A 20,039-nucleotide genomic window follows, 5' to 3' on the forward strand; every position below is an offset into this window, starting at 1 on the left:
TTCATTTAAAAAAATGTGTTTATTACAAATATGTACAATAGTATAAAAGCTTGAAATTTACACAGGGATTGAAATGAACAGCAGTAGCCTATACAGAGATGCCAAACAGTTACCCTCCTCTTTTCTTCAAGCATTTGTTTTCAATTAAAAACATGAAACTTTCCGACCTAGTAATTTTTGGTCTGTTTTGCTCAGTGCTCCTTTTAGGTTACAAGATCCTGGTACACTGCCTATTATAAATATGCACATATTATCAGAGGAAAGCTTACAACAGACGATGAAATGTTACTAGTAATAATCAGTGCAATCACAGTCAACACATAAAAACCAATGGCACCCACAAAACCAATGACAAAAGCCAACTCCAACAATGCTTAGCTACCATGAAATGGTCCGAAAAAGGTCAGACTTTGAAAATCTCCCTTTTAACAATTCCTCATCTGCTCATGACAACTTTTACAACACATCAATTGATCTCCCTTTGGCTTTTTACAGCAGAAACGCATGGGCCTACACATGCAACTTGAGTCCATTTGGTTATATCTACATCTAATTCTGCTCTCTTCTTCATTTATCAGACCATAGGTTTGGTGTGGTCGTGGTAGGACTGACTGAATCTTTGCGAGCTCTTTTGGGACTCTGGCTGTAGCCGGGAGAGTGGATGAAGGTCGGACTGCTGGGTGGAGATGAGGAGGACGAGGAAGAGGATGAATGGCAGGAGGAGGACGAAGCTTTGAGCTGGAGCCATTTATCTCCCAGTGCTTTGGCAAAGTGGTCATCTACAGACACGCTGATGGAGGCGGATCTGTGGTAGTTCATCCCGAGGCTCCTCTGGAAATGCTCTTCAACGTGGTCATAACTGTGCTGGGTAACAACTGTAGAGAGACAGAATCAGATGATGATGTTCAAAAACTATTCATTCTGATCTGCACGGACATGTTAAAGGAGGAGTGCCAAGCACTTTTGCAGCTTTTTACTTACTAGTGGGGTGATTGCAGCAGTCTTTTTTTGTAGACCTTGTTGCAGAGGAAACACAGGTGATGACAGAAGGCCGTATCTGAAAAAGACAACAAAGGTCAGTAAATCTTTGTCGCAGTACTTTTTTTTCCCATCCATCCATCTGTAACACAGTTTTGGAATGGCTAATGAATAAAACTGATGGAAAATAGGAAACTGACTGGACAAGATGGTCAGTTATGTTTGTGGTTGGTGGTTCTAGACTATTTCTCCCTCAGCCCTGATGCCACTAGCAGGTCAACAACAGCACTGGTGTGTTGAGACTTGTTGACAACATTCCTCCACCCATTGCTCACATTTTCTCCCTGAATCCGGCTGGATTGCATATCTGAGACAGGCAGAGGCCTGTCCGCACTCTAAAGAGCCACTCTCTCAGGAACACAAAAGTGCCTTTCTGCATTCTGTTGTGTCTCATAGATAGTGAATGAGGATGAAGACTGCAGTGGCCTCAGGATAGACTCTAAGAAGAGGATAGTATAATACACCGAACGTGTTCAGTCAGCAGCACATATTGCTGAGGATGGAACAGCCACAAATTGGTCTTTTTTTATTATGGATTATTATCCAGCTTTGAACACTGCAGCAAGAACACTGTTTGGCTAATGTCTGGAAATATTCACAGATTTTGGTACAACATTATTCCATGGATTATGTATACAAGATCTACATATATTTCTATCTCATATATAAAATGTTTAATATTTAGAATTTTTGTGTCTATTATAGTTAATATTTAATATTATATATGGTTATTTGTATAACAAATCTTATTTATATTTTTTAATTAGTTGTGTTTATTAATAATGATAATAAAATGGTATTTTATTATATTATTTCACATATAATGCTTATTAATGCTTATTAAGATATTGATTTATACATATAATTATCTTAAATTAAATATTAGTTAAATTATGGTGTTATTTAAAAACATCTAAAAATCAGATATTACATTTATATAATTTTTACATGATTCCTGCTGGGTAAAATATGGACAAACCCAGCGACTGAGTTGTTTTGACCCAGCGGTCGGGTTAAACATTTAACCCAACTGTTGGTTGAAAACAACCCAGTCGCTGGGTTTGTCCATATACTACCAATACCAATGCTGCTAAATATCATTAATTTTTAGAGTGTGTGTTTTTCAGTCATTCATCTTACTTAATTTTTATTTAAATGGTTTAAATACAAAAAACAACAACTACTACTACTACTAATGCTGCTAAATATCATTAATGAACATTGCATTTTAATTTAAAGGACGCCATTAGCTCAGTTGATTTAACAGTAGTAGCAATCACCTGTATTTGTCTGACAGTTGTGGTTTTGTTTTGGCTCTCTGTTTTCTCTGGTTCTGGGCGCGGTTTCTTAATTAGAGCCAAAGGCTCGTCCATGACTGGGGTGGAGTACACTGGGCTGGGGATCAGGTGAGTGGGGCTGGCCGTTGGGCTCCATGTGGATGTGGGGCTTTCAGGAATACTGAACCCAGATGATCTGCGGGCACTGTTGGCCAGGCTCTTGCTGAGGGCCCTCTCTCTTCTGAAACAGAAAGTAAAAAAATAAAATGAGCAAAATAATTTCTGCTTTGTCCGTATTATTCTACTGGGTACTGGTTCCATGTCGGATGGTACACGGTCCATTACCTCTCTTCAAGTGTCCGTCCTCTCTCTGAACTGTGTTTGTGCTTCATGGGATGTGCAGGGCGCATCCGCACCCTGTCGCTGGTCATGTGGCGAAATCGGTCTTCACTCCTCAGATTGGGATGTCCTGTGAAAAGATGAACACATGCCCGTGTGACTTCAGATATGATAAATGACATCGCTGCGGGGTGCTCACACGGTCATTGCCAGTCACCGATTCCCTTACTTGTGAAAAGGTGTGGCAAACAAGTAAACAACTGACTCTTAATCCTTGGAATTGCATCACCGCGTGTGTATCTTAATTGTGGGAAAAAACGTTGTTGGGCCACCGTTAAATGTAAACTCTGTTAAGTGGCAGAGCAAGATCAACTGGCTCTGTGAGCATTACTGTAGAACTACCCAGCTGATTCACCGCTAACGGTAAATGTCATTCAAATTTGGAAAACATACGAGCCAAAAAAACGACATCAGTGAACAAATGAGGATATCACTTGTTGTTCATACTGCTTTGAGGGGCAAAACAGGCTTTGTGGGTTAAGGCATGTGGCTCACAGCATGTTTACCCAACATAACGATAGTTAACAGACTAATCCAAACTGACATACACATCACCATTCACATGCTAATATCACAAACAGTGTCATGCAAAGGTCTCACGGTTCACAATCTGCTACATGCTACAACTGATAATGGTTTTAAAGCTCATTAATAGCTCACTGACAATTTTTAGTCTCAAAATGATCAGTTATGATGGATTTGAACTTTTTGTAAAATGATGAACAGTGAATAATAAAAAAGACACAGAATGTAACATAATTAAAGAACTAAAACAAAATGCCTTCCACCCATATATATATATAATTATATACATGCAGGCCTATATGTACAATCCTGAATACTCCAGTCAAATGTTAGTTAAAAAAATAATAATTAAATAAATATCCATATTAAAAATATGCCTGTCTCTCTCTCTCTCTCTCTTTTTTTTTTTACATTTGAAACATTTTTCATTTACAAGGTTTTGAACCAGAATTAGTTTACATGTCCATTGCATTGTGTGAAACATGAACATTGCCTTAAAAACTGCTCTTGACCCCTAATATTAACTGTTATGAAATGAGAGATTTCACAACATCCTTTTGATTCACTCTAGAAAAAGGTTAGAGATTTGCAACTGATAGTGACTAACAGTAACTTTACAGTAACTATATGCACCTTCACAGTAAGTCACCTCTAATGAGTCATATACAACAATCAATGTAAGATTTTATACTTGAACATCTGCTACACCAATTATTTGACTCTTAACTTTTAGAAAGTAGGAAAAACAAGATCATGGGCTGTGGACATCAAATCAACAGCATATTAGACCAGTCAGGACCCGTGTTGATTTGATCGCTGATTAACATCTGAGGTATTTTACCACTGCATGAATGAAGTGTAGCGTTAGGCGCTATCAGACTTCAAGCGGATAACGTTTACTAAATGCTCAAATGGCTTGGGCGATGAGGGGGCATTGTTGGCAGAAGCCTCTTTCACTTACACACACTCACAGATCTCCTAAGCAGTGGACTGTGACAGGGCAGGTTGACTCTGCATGACAGAGGATGGGGGACTGGGTGTAAACCACACCTTAAACCTTGACTGATGACTGATTTTTAGTGCCTCAGGGAGGGATATTTTTCAAGGGGAGATTAAAGACAAAAAAAACAGACCCACATGCTTTTTCTTATCTCTTTCATTTGCAGTTTAAAACACACATCAAGCACGTCTTCATCTAAACTCTACTCAACTAACCTTCAAAATAAGAGCATCATAATTTTGCCGGTAGTTAAAGGGGTTTCTCAGCCTCTTTTCGTATTTTAAATCCTTTCAAATATTTAAAGATCAATTTTTGGATTGTTTACACTTATATTTTTATATAAAAATAAGCAACATGAATAAATCAACATGTATAACATCACCAAAAACACATTTTAAAAAGACTAGACAGTATAAATTCCAGTTGTATAGTGTATATTCATGCTACACTGTGCATTTATTCTAATAATAATGATTATTGTTTTAAAATACGCAATGCACACACAATGTAATTCTTGGTTTAAACTGGTATTAAAATAAACAATGCAGAAAACATACACACATAATGTAACTCATAGTTTAAACAGGTATTAAAATATAAAACGTAATAATTACCTTCTAAGATGTACACTTTGAAGCCACTGCTCATCCGGGTGATGTAGTGTAAGTTAGTGACCGCCATTCCTAATCTTCAGGGTTTTCTAAGCAGTGCAATGCTCCTTAACAGGTTGAGTTGTGAGTGGCAGAATCGATCCTCACTCAGCTTTGAATTGTCACTGAGCTCAAGTGCTCTGCGCTTTCCATGATCATGGCTCTCTGGCTTCTTATTGGCTGTTTGAAGGCCAGCCCCTCCCTCTGCTTTTGTCTGCATGAGGCGACCTACCTCCACAGGTGCCTGATGGGAGGAGACAAACGAGAAGCTGTGAATTGCCTGCTGTCTATCACCCCCACCCCACCATAACACCCCCAACATGAGCTAAAAGTGATAGTTAAAATCAAATTGCAAATAAAAAAGCAAAATAAAAAAGGTATATATTAGTTTAAACATTTATAATGAAACATATCATCACATATATAAACCCAATCATGGATGAGATGTTCACATTTAGATATAGAGGTGTGTATTACAGGGACTGTACATGTGGTCTTATTGAATTATTTCAGGTGACGGACAACTCAAAATAAAACATTCAGGTGGTAATGTGGATCTACCCTCTTCTCCAAGTATCAACATGCCAGGGCAGCCGGGCAGAGACATGAATGGTTTCCTTGTTATATTATCACTGTTCTTGAGAAACACATTTCCTGGCATTACACACTTAAAATTTGCATTGACTACTTCTTTATTAGACTACATTTACAAACAGATAGACTATAAGAACAACTGTACACAAATATTAAGTTTAGACATAAGTTTGGAAAAATATAATATAGGATGCAATTAAATCTTATTAAAAAGTCAATACACTGTTCAAAGGATTGGGGGTTGGTATTTTTCATTGAATAATGTATTTTGTACAAAATACTAAATTTTTTATAATGTATTTTGTATAACTGTATTTTTAGATTTTAATGTTTTTGACTCTATAATGCTCATCAAGGCTGCGTTTATTTGATCAAAAATACAGTAAAATCAAGATATTTAATCAAAATGTAAAATAAACTCTTTCTAAATGCAATTTATTCCTGTAATGACATAGTTAATTTTTAAAAAAAAATTTTTTAGCAGCCATTACTCCAATCTACTTATATGCTGATTTGCTGCACAAGAAATAGTTCTTATTATTATCAATGTTGAAAGCATTTTTTTTTTCAGGATTCTGAAGGATCCTTTTCTTGAATGTTACTGTATATTTTAATATGGAATTCTAATCTACGATTTAAAAATAAACAAAACATTTTATGATTTCGAAAATATTTTAAATGGTGCAATTCAAGAAAAATAAAACATATTTAATATTAACTAATTAATTCAAAATGAAATCAAATTTGTGACACTGATCTGGTGGACTCAACCCCCCCCCCCCCCCCCAAAAAAAAAAAGTTCAAGGTGATCTTTAGATCATCTTAAACCATACTGAAGAACAACTTCATACATACAGTCGTTAAAGCAAAAACAAACCAAATACTAAAATAGTTTGAAATATTATTCATATGATTTATTTTTCAGTTAAACTTCTTACTCAAACTATAATGCCGGAAATATGATTCGTAATGAAGAATACAAAAAAGGCATTATAAAAACACTAAATACTAGATTTAAAACCAATAGAACTGTAAATCCTTTTAAAACTTCACCATCCCACTTTTCCTTCCCTGGATCCTTTTAGAATCCACAAACAAGTCTTGCTCTGTCTTTTGTTTCCTTTCTAGGAGTCAGCACCTGTCGACAGCCCCTCCCCTTGCCCTAATCTAAAATCTCACCCGACTGCATTTTTCAAAGTGTTTAGCCCACCTGAGCTGCAGTCATTCCACCATCTTGCCCATACATGCAGTTATGCTGTCAGTTCCCAACCTTTATGCATTGGGCCTTTTCTTTCCACAGATCTGTTTCTCCTATTTCTTTTTTGGCAGAAAGACAAAGACTTCAGAGTGCTGAAGAGGGCTTTGTACAGCGTGATCCTGCCTGAGCATGCTAAAGCCACAAATGCTTACATACATGACTGAAACACACTCCCTCTGGACACACAGTTAATCCCATTTGCATTACAGGGAAGCCATCATAGTGTTACAAGTGAGCACTACTGCTCTACATAAGGATGACCTTTAAATATAACCGCTTCTTTAATAGAAGAGGTAACACGGGTACACTTAATACAGATAATTTTCTTCCTGAAAGAAAACCATTTGAACAGTGCAAGCACTTTCTCAAAACTCTTACTCATGCGCCGTTTATTTTGTAACATTGTCTGTGACTGTCCTGTGATTGATCGTCTCTCACTGTACCTGCGAATTAACACTGTAATCAACTACTGTAAATATTTACTGTACTTACTCCCTATCATTATTGGATTGTCATCTATTTTATAACCCCATTTCCCAGGATGCCACACACAGTGCAGATGTGTCTCTATAAACCAGTGAGAAAAGTTTCTCACAATCATTCAAGCGCCGAAACTTCCAATTTGGTTAAACAAGACATAATTTCGCTGCTTATGGAAGGTTATGTATATATCTGAAAATACAGTGACAGGCCAAAATGAGACGTTTGATTATATTTGTGTCGACTGAATGAAGTGCAGAGCTTTGCACACAGCAAACAAGCAATTTGGCTGTTGTTTGGAGGCGCGTCACGTGGGAAGCGGAAGCGCGACCTCTTGCGGTATAAATCTGGAATGGCAAATCATTCCTGCGGTACGACACCATGTGAATTCACCGTCTAAAGCAGAAATATCCACAATATTATCTCAGTTTTGGTATCTGTGCTTCTTTTGAGATACTAAAGAGTGTGTTTAGTGCAGAGAAGAAGAAATGCCCTCAGAACAGGTAGAGCACTTAACGGTTTTTGGCTTGATGTTGTTGTCGTTTTCAGGGCAGATTAAAAAACTGTGGACTGAAGCAAGTAGGTTTTAGGTGAAGACACAATACAATGTTTGTTCTTACCAGCTGCAAAGATAGCCTACTACATTTAATTCAACAATGATTATTTGTCTACATTACAAACCTATAGGCTAGCATATCCACTATGCCACAATATCATTTATTTTAGGATTTATTTGTCTGGCTCTGATAATGGCCATCATTTTCAGTTTCTAAAAAATGTAGCATGATTTCACACTTCCATCATGTCGTTTAGGAACTGTAGTCAAATAACTATTATTAGCAATTATTTCATTTTTTTTTTAAGAGAATGACTTTTTTTCTAGTGCTGGGCAATCATGAGTAATTGCATCCAAAATAAAAGTTTTTGTGTACATTATAATATGTGTGTGTACTGTGTATATTTATTTTTTATATATAATATAAATTATATGAATATAAATATATACATGTAAACACATATAGATATTTAAAAAATATAAAGGCCAACTGTATGTGTGTGTTATATATACATAATAAGAATACACAGCACACACACACACACACACACACACACACATATTATAAACAAAAATTTTATTTTGGATGCGATAAATCACGATGAATTGTTGCCCAGCACTAAATTATGAAGGAATTTATTTAATTGGATATTTATTTGTTTACTAGTTAATTTCATCTATAACTCATTTTTACTATGATCATTTTTATTTATATATTTACATAAACTCAGACAGCCTTTGCAGAATAACCAGTATTTTAACAAATAGTCAAATATTTGCAGCTTGATGGCTGTTTACCATATGTATGTTAGGTGTATAGGTGTCTGTTGTTTTGAATGGCACCGACTGTCTGAACCATTCACATGTTTGTTTATGAATACTTTTGCTCATTCACTAATGGAACAGCTTTGTGAAGGAGGGTATTAGCTCTCTTTGTTAATGTAATAGCTCAGAATTAGGGTCAACACCAGAAGTGGCAATTCCCTTTAATTCATGTCAGACATACTGTGCACTGTATGGAGAGACTTGAGCAACTGGTTCCTGCTGGAGAATAACAACTGTTCTCAAGGGAAAGGGACATCTGTAAATCAACTCCCTGAGAATCCACTAACAAGGGAAGGAGGATGTGGTCTAGAATGATTGAGTTTTATATCACTGCAGAGTGTGAGCTCGTTTTTGTGTGTGTTTCAGTGCTACTGTAATAAAACCTAGAAACTAGCCTGAGAAAAGCAACAATACAAAATCTGTATACCATGTACATAGCAAATACAGCCAGCATAACATGCTGCAACAACATTAAAATGGTAACTGGATTTGATGTACACTACCATTCAAAGATTTGGAGTATGTATGATTCTTACTTTTAAAAGGAATTAATACTTTCATTCAGAAAGGATGCATTAAACTGATAAAAAGTAACAGTAAAAACCTGGTTACAAAAGATTTCTATGTCAAATAAATGTTGTTCTTTTAAACTTTCTGTTCCTCAAAGAATCCTGAAAAAAAGTATCATAGTTTCCACAAAACATTCAGCAACACAACTGTTTTCAATATTGATAATAAGAAATGTTTTTTAAACATATTAGAATGATTTCTGAATGATCATGAAACTGAAGACTGGAGTAATTACTATTGAATAAGAAAAACATTAAACAGAAAAACATTAATGTTTAAACATTACTTTTGAATGGTGGTATATGTGGAAAAAAAATATATATCATAGCCTATATAAATTATATTTGTTATAATAATTTATAGTTATTATTTATACTTTATATTTTATATAAAGTAATGTTGCTTACAAAAAAACAAAAACAAAAACAAAAAAAAAACAATAAAAAATAAATACAAGTTATATTTCAGTTTGAGAACCTTACATGTATTAAAAGGAAATTGTGGTCTATCATATTTCCAAACAGAAAATAAATATTAAACATGTACATTTTTCAAGAGTGTGCTTTGCTCTCTATTAATTCTTTTTAGTTTTCATTAGAAAAAAATAAATAAAATTCCCCTCATTACAGAGATGTTCAGAAGGGATGGGGAAAGACATTAGAATTATAGACTGCAGTCCCACTGTAAAGCTCTGGGGTAAAATAGCTCTCAGATTGTCAAATCTCAGATTGCATTGTGTGCCTGAAGGTGTCTGCTGCTGCCCACACCTCCATTTTGTGCTAATGTGGGTGTAAATGATTCACCACTCAAGTAAAGCATGTGAGCAATGCTTTGTTTATTGACTGGGTCTTTCTCTCTGTCTGAGGTCCAATTTCATGATCAAACTGAAATGGCCATAGCAATTATGCTTAAGAACCTTTACAAGTGACAAAATCAATGAATATGAAATGGTTGAAAATTCAAATGCATATATCTTTTCAGAGTCACACAAACAAAAAGGCAGTGAATGTGTTGTTAATGTGTTGTGTTGCACTGGGTGGAGCCTGTAAACATTATGTTCCTCCATTTGGATGTCAGTCCATTTCCTGATAAATTACTTCACATGGGAGACAGGGGCTACTTGTCACACACACTTATTTCAGTACCATTCGAGTCAAATGGCCAGTTATTTACACAAATAAATGTTTTCACTAGAAGTGTTTTTGCATATTGATTTCAAATGATTAATTCAAAACGGTGTAAAATAATTTTTATGAATTCTATTTCATTATGTTTCATAATAGCTCTAAATACAATAAAACACTGACATACAAGAGTCAAGTATATAAGAAGTATACATGAAAATACATTTGATTTAAAGGCTTGAACTGTGTGCTCAGGACAAGGATATTTATCATAAATATCTGAATGCCAGCCTGCAGGTAATTGTAAGAAAGGGGTGGGGTTTTAGCAGACTAAATGATTGGAGAAATCCAGTATATGTCACCAGAGAGAGGACTGTCATTTCACCAGGAAGATTAAGTTTGTGTTATGACATTTATGCTATGACATAATAATTAAAAAAAAAAAAAATAAGATGCTGACTTTAAATTATATAAATATATAAAAATATAATTACATTATAACATCAACTTACCAAACTATAAAAAAATTAAATACTTCACAGTAGAGCATCACCCGACCAAACTCAAAAACAGGTCCCAATTGCATCCGCGTGTCAGAGAAAGTGTTAACAGAGTTTAATTGCTGCCCTTTTATTAAAGTTTAATATCCAAATGTTAGTGAGGAACACACACACACACACAAAAAAAACTTTTAGATATAAATCTGCATATGTAATGGACATCAGTTATGATCATCTTCAGGTATCTCCTTTGAGTAAAAAAAGCTTGATATTTAGCAAAGCACATACAAAAGTATTCTTAAAGAGTCTAAGAATCCTCTCAGAGAGCTCCTAATTAAGCTTAAAAATTTGTAACTAGGAGTCTTAGCTTAAAAGTGATTCAGGACCAATCTGAGAGTAACTCTGAGCGAGGAAAAGACAAAAACATTGATCTTAGTGAGGAGGCGGGGCTGACCCCGTTGCTAGCTGTGACACAGTCTTTTGAAGACTGTGATTGGTTGGTTGTCCAAGAAGGAAATAAAAAAGCGCTTTTAGGAGTAGGGTTTATTATAAGCCTTCACTTTGAAATTACAGGCGTAATTTTTCCTTCTCTCATTTTTCCAGTTGTCAAATATGTTAATGTAGTTAATGTAGTGATTACTTCCATTTCTGGCACTATGGCATTTCTGTGTGGTGTCTGAGATGTTAGCGTGTCTCTAATAAGATCGGTCACAAACATGATCCCTGCACCATCTAATGTGTAGCATCTTATTAACTCCCTGTCATGCATTGTGTGCAACACATTTCTTCTCCCTCTTCATGTTTCATCCATTTTCTCCACTGCTAAAGAAACTCTTAAGCCTCTTAAAAGTCCTTGTCTGTACTCCTAACAATTTTGGACCTTAAGACCTATTTTAAGGGTTAAAAGGGTTATGCTTTCTGAATAACTTTTTTCTTTTACTTAATTTTAAGAGGAAACACCCACATTTCAAAGAATTTTCTTAGAATTTGGTTACTAGGAGCAACTCTTAGCATTAAAATTTTTCATGAATACGGGCCCTGAACTGGAAGCGACATTACCTGTTTTACAGAATAAAAAAGTTTGGTGTGCATAAACCCTGTTGACTTTCAAAGAGACATTTTCACTGGAGCAAAAAGTGTGACAGCCAGTGACAGTCTTCCCATTAACAGCAACATCAAAAACATATAGATTCCCTGTCCAGGGTGCTGAAAACACAGACAGGAAGGAGTATTTCCACAGTCACTGTCCAGGGTGCTGAAAACACAGACAGGAAGGAGTATTTCCACAGTCACTGTCCAGGGTGCTGAAAACACAGACAGGAAGGAGTATTTCCACAGTCACTGTTCAGAGTACTGAAAACCCACCTTAGCTTTTCATAAATGATGTATTTCAATACATTATATTCTATACCCAAGTGTCCCTTAAAATAAATCCCAAGGTACAAAAAGTGCCCTTTAATTATTAAATAACCATTCATTTCTAACACTGCTCCAACATCACTATTAACTAAATTGTTTTGTACAAGTTATTATTTCTAATATAATACACTCCTGTAATTAATTGTCATTTATCTGAGATTTTTCTTTAAAGACCCTTACAGCAACCCTACAATGTACAAGGGCAGTCCCTAAGGTACAACCTGGGTTTAGGTGTGTTGCTCAAGGGCACCATGGTGACAGTTCAAGGATTGCCACCTGCAGAGTCTGAACCTACAACCTTTTAGTTACAAGCTCTTCAATCACTAGGCAGCACCACCCACTGTCAGTGATGTTCAATCGATGTCTCTCGCTTTCTTAAAATGAACACAAGCACATGTCAAATACGTCTCTCCTCTCCATTCATCTTTTTACGCATCTAAACAATACATCCCCGACCTGTCCCCTGCGTAAAGAACGTGCGCAACGGGAAAAACTGACGATGGGTCAGAAAAAATGACAAGGGGAAAACACTGGGCGGATTACTAGGATTGGATGGCACGAGTGATGCAATCCCTGCATCCTCCGATACCCCAACTGGATTGCGGAGAATCTGGCCGTATATTTTGCCTCACCGAATTTCATTTATGACAATTACTACCGTTACCGAGCGAGCACACTTTTAACAAGTGCCTCTTCGTTACGTGTGTATTTCTCTACGCCCGTGAAATAGGACCTAAACATCTTCAACATCAATGGAAGCAGAATGAAATCTTATGCCAATTGTTGAACGAGTGATGTAAGTCAATCAATCAATCAATCACGCTAATTACGAGAATTTATTTATGCATATTTAATCGTGATTTTATTAAAGCGTTGATTTGGTTTCTTTCATTTGTTGCAGTGCATCTTTGCATGTTGTGAAGCACGACCTTTGCTTCGAGGTGCACCCTGGAGAATTGCGTATCGACTCGTTTTCGCCTCTCGTTTTAAACTGAAACGCTCGGTTGCATCCTAGATATCAGATACTTGATCGGTTTTCCATTCGTCTCGGAATTTTTTTTTTTTTTTTTTTGGCCGTCAAAACCTACAGGGAAATAATTTACCGTCGCATCCCTTTTCATCTTCACTATGAATTACCTGCGACGTCGACTATCGGACAGTAATTTCATGTCCAACTTGCCCAATGGCTACATGAGCGATTTACAGCGGCCCGATCCGCCGCAGCAGAGCCCAGCCCCGGTGCTCTCGCCGGGCTCTCAAGAGAGGCGTCCACCCCCCAGCCAGTCTACCGGCGCCGGCTTCTTTTCCTCCATTTCCAACGCCGTCAAACAGACCACCGCCGCAGCCGCCGCTACCTTTAACGAGGCCACCGAGAGAGGAATCGGTTCGAGCAACGCCAAGATCCTCCTGGTCATTGATGACCAGCAGACAGACTGGTAAGACGCATACGATCCTTTGGATTTTGAATGTATGACTTGGACTTTATGAACAGATTTTTCGAGTGTTTGTTTCACGTTTCAGACTCGCACCTGATGTGTAGCTCGTGCTAATACAGGCCAAAAACAGTCACTATCCAAATGTCGTGACTCATTAGTCTATGGGCCTTTCTGGCACGCGCGCCCCGCTAGTTGTGGGTGTGCCCGCGCGTGTGTTTGTGCGCATTTCACAATTCAGTCTGGGCCAGTTAATGGAGAAGACCCTACGGCAAAGTATATTACATTAGCTTTTCAGTTCAGATTAAAAGGTTCTGCGTAATGGATTTAAAAGTAGACCGGCTGTGCGTGTGGAAAAAAAAATAGTGTTAACACAAAGTCTTTGAAAAAGACAAGGTAATTGAGGTAATTTTGGAGTTTTCACAGGTGAAGCTCTCTGGAGAAGTTATAGGAACCGCTTTCAGGATGGCTCAGATGTCCTATTGTATAATGTATACTCAAGAATTTATATGTTTTTTGATAAATATATTTCAAGAGCAAGCCTTTTCATTTATAATGGGACTGACAGTGTAGAGCTCTTCTTGACAGTGTAGAGTACTAATGGGTTCCTCAGAGGACTGTCCTTTTTGCAAGGATGTCTGGAGGTTCTCCAGTAGTTTCCTCTGGTATGGGGATCTGAGGAACCCCAAATGGTGCTCTCACTGTTTCCCACGAGTGCTTGTGACACATTTACTGGAATATTAAAACCAAAACAACACCAACAAAGTTAATTTCATATGCACTCTATAAACCTTTCAGTGGAGGCAACATTCCATCCATCCATCTAATTATTTTATTTAGTGACTGAAAACATGATATCGCATTCTGAGATGAAAAGTCGTGGTGTAAAAACAATGGATTTACAGTTACAAGTGTAATAGAAGCATATATAAATATTAAAATTGTATTATTATGTTTGCTGTATGAAATCACAGTTACAGACACTGAAACAAAACTGCTCATCTTCACTTAACAATTCATGCTTGATGAATACTTGAAATACACGATTTTCACACTATTTCACAGTTGCATAATCTAGTTTGGACACAGTTTAAGTGTTTTTGTTAACTATGAATCACAAGTGCAAAAATATTCTTTCTTTTTCATCTTTATTTCTTCAGGGCAAAGGTGTTCAAAGGCAAGAAGGTTCATGGTGAATTTGACATCAAAGTAGAACAGGTGAGACTTTTTTTTTTATTCTTCCAAACTAACAGAGCAGTACAACTCAACAATGTGCCAGTGTAATGAATTAGATGTCAGACTTACCAAAACACATCAACTGGCTAGAGATTACTGTTATCACTCTGAGTTGCAATTGTAATATTGAGTCTGTCATTTCTTCAGTGGCATTTGTTTGTGTTTGTGAAAAGGGATGGGGCAATATATCAAAGCAGTCTCTAGTAATAAAAATGTAAGATCTAATCTATTATAGACAGGGATAAAAGAAAATTAATCGGTTGTGTCAATGAATAATATCCTTTAAAATAATTAGTCATGGACGAGACAGATTTTGTAGCAGCTTACAATAAGCCAAAAGTAATTTCGACCAGAAGAAACATTTTGTTTTTGAACAACTGCTTGATTTTTTGTTTGGTTAGATTTTTATATGTAATACTAGTAATTAGTACACAATAATCTAGGGATTTATGTGAGACTTTGGCAACATTCTGGAATACCAGTCACAAGGATTCAATACGCCTTTTGATAATTCCAATTTTGTGATTTGAACTTTTAAATGACATTTCAGTTAAAAACCCTGTCTTAAAAGGAAATATTGATGGTATGCTTTAAAAAGCAGTTTTTATAGTTTTAACATAACCACACTGGCAACCCATCACATGCCTCAGGTGCTGTTTTAGTATAAATGCTTTGACAAAACCACTTTACTGATCACATGCATTGATCCTTTCACTCCATCTGGTGATTTTCATTGATTTTCAAGCTGACTTCTCTGAGGTTAATCTGGTGGCTCATGCAACAGGAAGCTACAGCGTGGACATTGAGGCCATCCGCAATGGCAACAAAATCACAAAGTAGGTTTCACATCTGTTTTAGAAATCTTCAAGAATGTTTTTCTTTTGCACATAGAAAACATGTAATTCAATGGGCTTACTTTGTTGATTAATTCAGCAAACAATTAATGTATGTTAGAAATATTCAGAGCAGCAATCCAGACGATTTATTTGAAGAACATATATGAATTGCATATACTTCTGTGTATATATACTATATAAATAAATAGATTTGCTTTGATTAAACACAGTATAATTACTTACAATGATTACTAACATTCCTGTGGTCATTTAGGTGTTTCAAGCCAGATTTTGTGCTGGTGCGACAGCATGCTTTCAGTATGGCCAAGAATGGCGACCACAGAAACATTGTGATTGGACTTCAGTATGCTGGTCTGCCCAGTGTCAACTCCCTTCACTCGGTCTACAACTTCTGTGACAAACCATGGGTGGTGAGCACTGCATACATCAATCCATACCGATCAGCTAATTAGGGATGCTCTTATTAAATGAATAATAAATTTTAAATATGCTTCCATGCATTAAAAAAATTACACATTTTCGTATTCCCATAGTAAAGGAAAATAGTGTTTTCCAAATCAAGGAAATGAATCAAATTGGTAAAACTTTACTTAAAGCATTATAAAGGTATGGATTATATATGTTGTAATTACATATTTCATAAATAATTTTAACCAAAGTAAAAATGCATTATAATATTTGAAAGTTTGTTTGTCTTTTGTTTTACTTTCTAAAAGGGTAACAATGAATAGATAAGTATTATGTTGTATTATAACTGTGGTTATAATTATTCATGAGATAATGCAACTATAAATACATCATAAGGTACATTACAAGGCATAATTAAAGCATTAAAGCTACTTTTTATAATGCATTATATATAAAGGATTTAAGTGTTCCCATAAAATTTTATACAATTTCTGCATTTCTTTATTCAATTTACAAGCTCTCGTCTAAAACAAAAAAGATTAAAGCTTGTTATGTTGTATAGTGAGAAAAAAAAATACAAAAATAAATATATATATATATATATATATATATATAAAAATATAATTATCAAATTTTTTTTTTTCAATGAATAACGTCAAGCTGCTTTACAAATCAGACCAAATAATTAATTTGTCAAACATCAAAATGAAAAGTGTAGGAACCCTGCTTCCATGTTTCTCAGAAGAGAGAAGAGCATTATCAAAAGAGCTTTCATACAATTGTACCATTGAATGTCTGTAACTATTGCTGCATAAAAGATGTCTCTATGTTTGTGTATATATGTATGTCTGTGTGCGGGTCGCCACGCATCTATCAGTTCGCTCAGTTGTCCAGATTGTACAAGCAGTTGGGTCCAGAGGAGTTCCCACTGATCGACCAGGTTTATTACCCCAACCACAAGGAGATGGTGAGTGTTTAACCATCTGTCCCTGTCTCTCTCCTGGCCCTCCTCACCAGTAAACCCTGAGCTATAGGGGTCTAGATGGTCCCACTGGACCCCGCACAAAGCTCCCATCTGTGGCAGGGACAGCGGTGCCTGGATGCAGTAAACTGTAAAACATAAAAGACTCATGCATATTCAGTGCCCCAGTTTAGCACTGCTCCACTCAACTTAGCATAGTTATAGCCCTGTCTAGACTGGAAATTTCATAAACTCCAGACTAGTTTAATTGTGTGGTACATCACAGTTCTTATAGACATAGTTCAGGTTTTAAAAGGAGAGGGGAGGCTTGCTGCAGTGCCACCACCTCCTCCTATTCCTCCACTGCAGACATCTTCACAAATAAATGATCCCAGACACACTCTTTGCCAGAACATTTTCCTCTCTCACTGGCCCTTTTCTAAGATAAAGTGCAGCAGACTCAGGCCTAATTCTGTGGTCTTATTTTGTCCCTGAGCAGAAAGATTTTGCTCTCGCATTTCAATTACTGCAGCAATATAAAGAAGATGCCTATCAAGCACCACTGAGACTGCAAATACAACATCTCCTATTAATAACCAATTCAGACAAAAGCAACTTGTTGTTGGTGTCAATTTCTGTTAAATCAATCATTCATATAAGAAAAATATCATGCCAATATTGTGCATTAACATTTGCAATAAAACATGGTTGAGTAATGGCATGTACAGAATTCTATATTTATATGTATACACATAAACACATGCTACTGTTCAGATGTTTGGGTTTGGTTTGAAGGAATTCATTTATTTGATTAAAAATACAGTAAAAATAGTAAAATTTTATTACAATTTAAAATAACTCTTTTCTGTTTTAATATATTTTAAAATGTATTTCATTCTTGTGACGCAAAGCTAAATTTTCAGCAGCCATTGCTCTAGTCTTTAGTGTCACATGATCCTTCAGAAATCTTTGTAATATGCTGAGAAACATTTCTTAATATTATGAAAACGGATGTGTGGCTAAATATTTTTTTGTGAAACTTTTAGGATTCTTTGATGAATAGAACATTCAAAACAACATTTATTTGAAATAGAAATGTAACGTTACAAGTGTTCTATTGTTTTCTTTATATATCTCTTTTGTCATTAGATCACCACACCTGGCTTTCCTGTGGTAGTGAAGATGGGTCATGCTCACTCTGGCATGGGAAAGGTATGATTGAAACCCTTTCTTAGACATTCCTGTCAATTACTATTTTTAAAATATATGATACAATGTCATTCATTAAACTAAGTAAAAAGTCCTAGCCTATATATATTATTGTGTGAATTGTTTGGTCTTTTTGTGATTATATCAATATATATCAGTGCAATTCAAATTCTCTGTACAGGTCAAAGTGGACAATCAATATGATTTCCAAGACATTGCTAGTGTTGTAGCTTTGACAAAGACCTATGCCACATCTGAGCCTTTTATTGACGCCAAATATGACATCCGAATCCAGAAAATCGGTGACAATTACAAGGCCTACATGTAAGAGACTAAAACCATAGCAGTATTTTCATGTCAATATGACATGATGGAATCTATGCCTCTAACAATATCACTGGAACTGAGTGTAAAACACTGTGTAATACCTGCTGTTGTATTATTGGACAGGAGGACATCTATATCAGGCAACTGGAAGACCAACACTGGATCAGCCATGTTAGAGCAGGTGGCCATGTCTGACAGGTACACACATCTTATAGGATCTTCCTTCTTTCACGACACAAGGCATATTATACGGTTCCTATAACATGGCAGCAGATAACCTTATTAGATGTTCCCTCATCTAAAAATGACATATTTTGCATAATTATTTTCCAAAACCTTGTGAGCTGCCTTAGTAGATTGCACTATAGGACATGCCACTCTTCATGTAAAATACCTAATTTCATTCAAATTCTTAGACAGCATCACTTTTTTATTGAAGAGGTTGGATGAAGTGAGAGAAATGTTGAATATAATAATAATATACTTATTAATTCATTAGTAATTCACTCAATGCTGAAAATTGCAATGTATTTACTGAAATAATTTGTATGTTGAAGTATGTAAAGTCAGTCATTTATGACATTCAATTTTAGTTAGAATGCAGAAAAAAATTATTTAATTAAGTTAAAAGTTTAGTTCAAATTAAGCTCCTTGTTTGCTTCTTGCTACATAATTTGGCCAAAACATTTGTGATTTTAAATATGAATATTTTATTATTAAATATGACTTGCATGCATTCAGTTAATGAAGCCATATCACAATTTTGGTTTTATTTCAATAAATTCTGCAGCCCTAATTATCATAGTAAAGTCAGTAACAGATAAAAAAACTAAACTAATGATATTATTGATGATGGAATTGTTTTTCAGGAAAAGCCTACACTGAAGAAGTACCACATATTTTTCTTGAAACTGATTTATTTTGAAAAAAAAAAAAACAGAGTTCAGTTTGCAAGAGGATTTTCAATCAAAGCAGTCGATGATACTAAGCCAAAAATTAAGTCTTGCTCTACAGTAATCCTGATTCCCTTGTTTACTATGGGCAACAGTGTGGGTGGATGCTTTTAGTGGAATGCAGGAATGAAGGTCATCATTTGATTTTCCCTGCAGGTATCGCATGTGGGTGGACGTATGCTCTGAGGTTTTCGGAGGTCTTGATATATGCGCTGTAGAGGCATTGCATGGTAAAGACGGTCGAGATTACATCACAGAGGTAACAACATCTGCAAAAACAATCAATTTTTAAAAAAGCTCTTTGAAATATCCTTAATGCCCTGGGCAAACACTGTGTGTGTGTGTGTGTGTGTGTGTGTGTGTGTGTGTGTGTGTGTGTGTGTGTGTGTCTGTGTGTGTGAGTGTATGTATCTGTGTGTTTGTGTGTGTGTGTGTGTGTC

General features: G+C 35.9%; 2 protein-coding genes across 3 annotated transcripts in view; one reads left to right on the forward strand and one right to left on the reverse strand.

The window, feature by feature from the left end:
• The window catches only part of LOC122138250 (transcription cofactor vestigial-like protein 4), a 25,825-nt gene continuing 5,786 nt past the window's right edge, over positions 1 to 20,039 (reverse strand). Inside the window, exons 2-6 of the mRNA XM_042729939.1 lie at positions 4,854 to 5,133; positions 2,661 to 2,784; positions 2,319 to 2,556; positions 982 to 1,057; positions 1 to 875 (exon numbers count right to left, since the gene is read on the reverse strand). Of these exons, the coding sequence (XP_042585873.1) occupies positions 568 to 875; positions 982 to 1,057; positions 2,319 to 2,556; positions 2,661 to 2,784; positions 4,854 to 4,920 (813 nt within the window). The 5' untranslated portion in view covers positions 4,921 to 5,133 and the 3' untranslated portion in view covers positions 1 to 567. The remainder of the gene's footprint in view (positions 876 to 981; positions 1,058 to 2,318; positions 2,557 to 2,660; positions 2,785 to 4,853; positions 5,134 to 20,039) is intronic.
• Positions 12,650 to 20,039, forward strand: part of LOC109095254 (synapsin-1-like) — a 16,054-nt gene continuing 8,664 nt past the window's right edge. The window contains exons 1-10 of one of the 2 annotated variants that reach the window (XM_042729937.1): positions 12,650 to 13,011; positions 13,117 to 13,651; positions 14,809 to 14,866; positions 15,629 to 15,720; positions 15,995 to 16,151; positions 17,027 to 17,116; positions 18,260 to 18,322; positions 18,501 to 18,643; positions 18,770 to 18,844; positions 19,756 to 19,858. In XM_042729937.1, coding sequence (XP_042585871.1) covers positions 13,344 to 13,651; positions 14,809 to 14,866; positions 15,629 to 15,720; positions 15,995 to 16,151; positions 17,027 to 17,116; positions 18,260 to 18,322; positions 18,501 to 18,643; positions 18,770 to 18,844; positions 19,756 to 19,858 — 1,089 coding nt within the window. In that variant the 5' untranslated portion in view covers positions 12,650 to 13,011; positions 13,117 to 13,343. The remainder of the gene's footprint in view (positions 13,012 to 13,116; positions 13,652 to 14,808; positions 14,867 to 15,628; positions 15,721 to 15,994; positions 16,152 to 17,026; positions 17,117 to 18,259; positions 18,323 to 18,500; positions 18,644 to 18,769; positions 18,845 to 19,755; positions 19,859 to 20,039) is intronic. The other variant, XM_042729938.1, reaches the window with a different exon arrangement.

The sequence above is a fragment of the Cyprinus carpio genome, chromosome B8 (genome assembly GCF_018340385.1).
Source record: "Cyprinus carpio isolate SPL01 chromosome B8, ASM1834038v1, whole genome shotgun sequence".
Taxonomy (NCBI): Eukaryota; Metazoa; Chordata; class Actinopteri; order Cypriniformes; family Cyprinidae; genus Cyprinus; species Cyprinus carpio.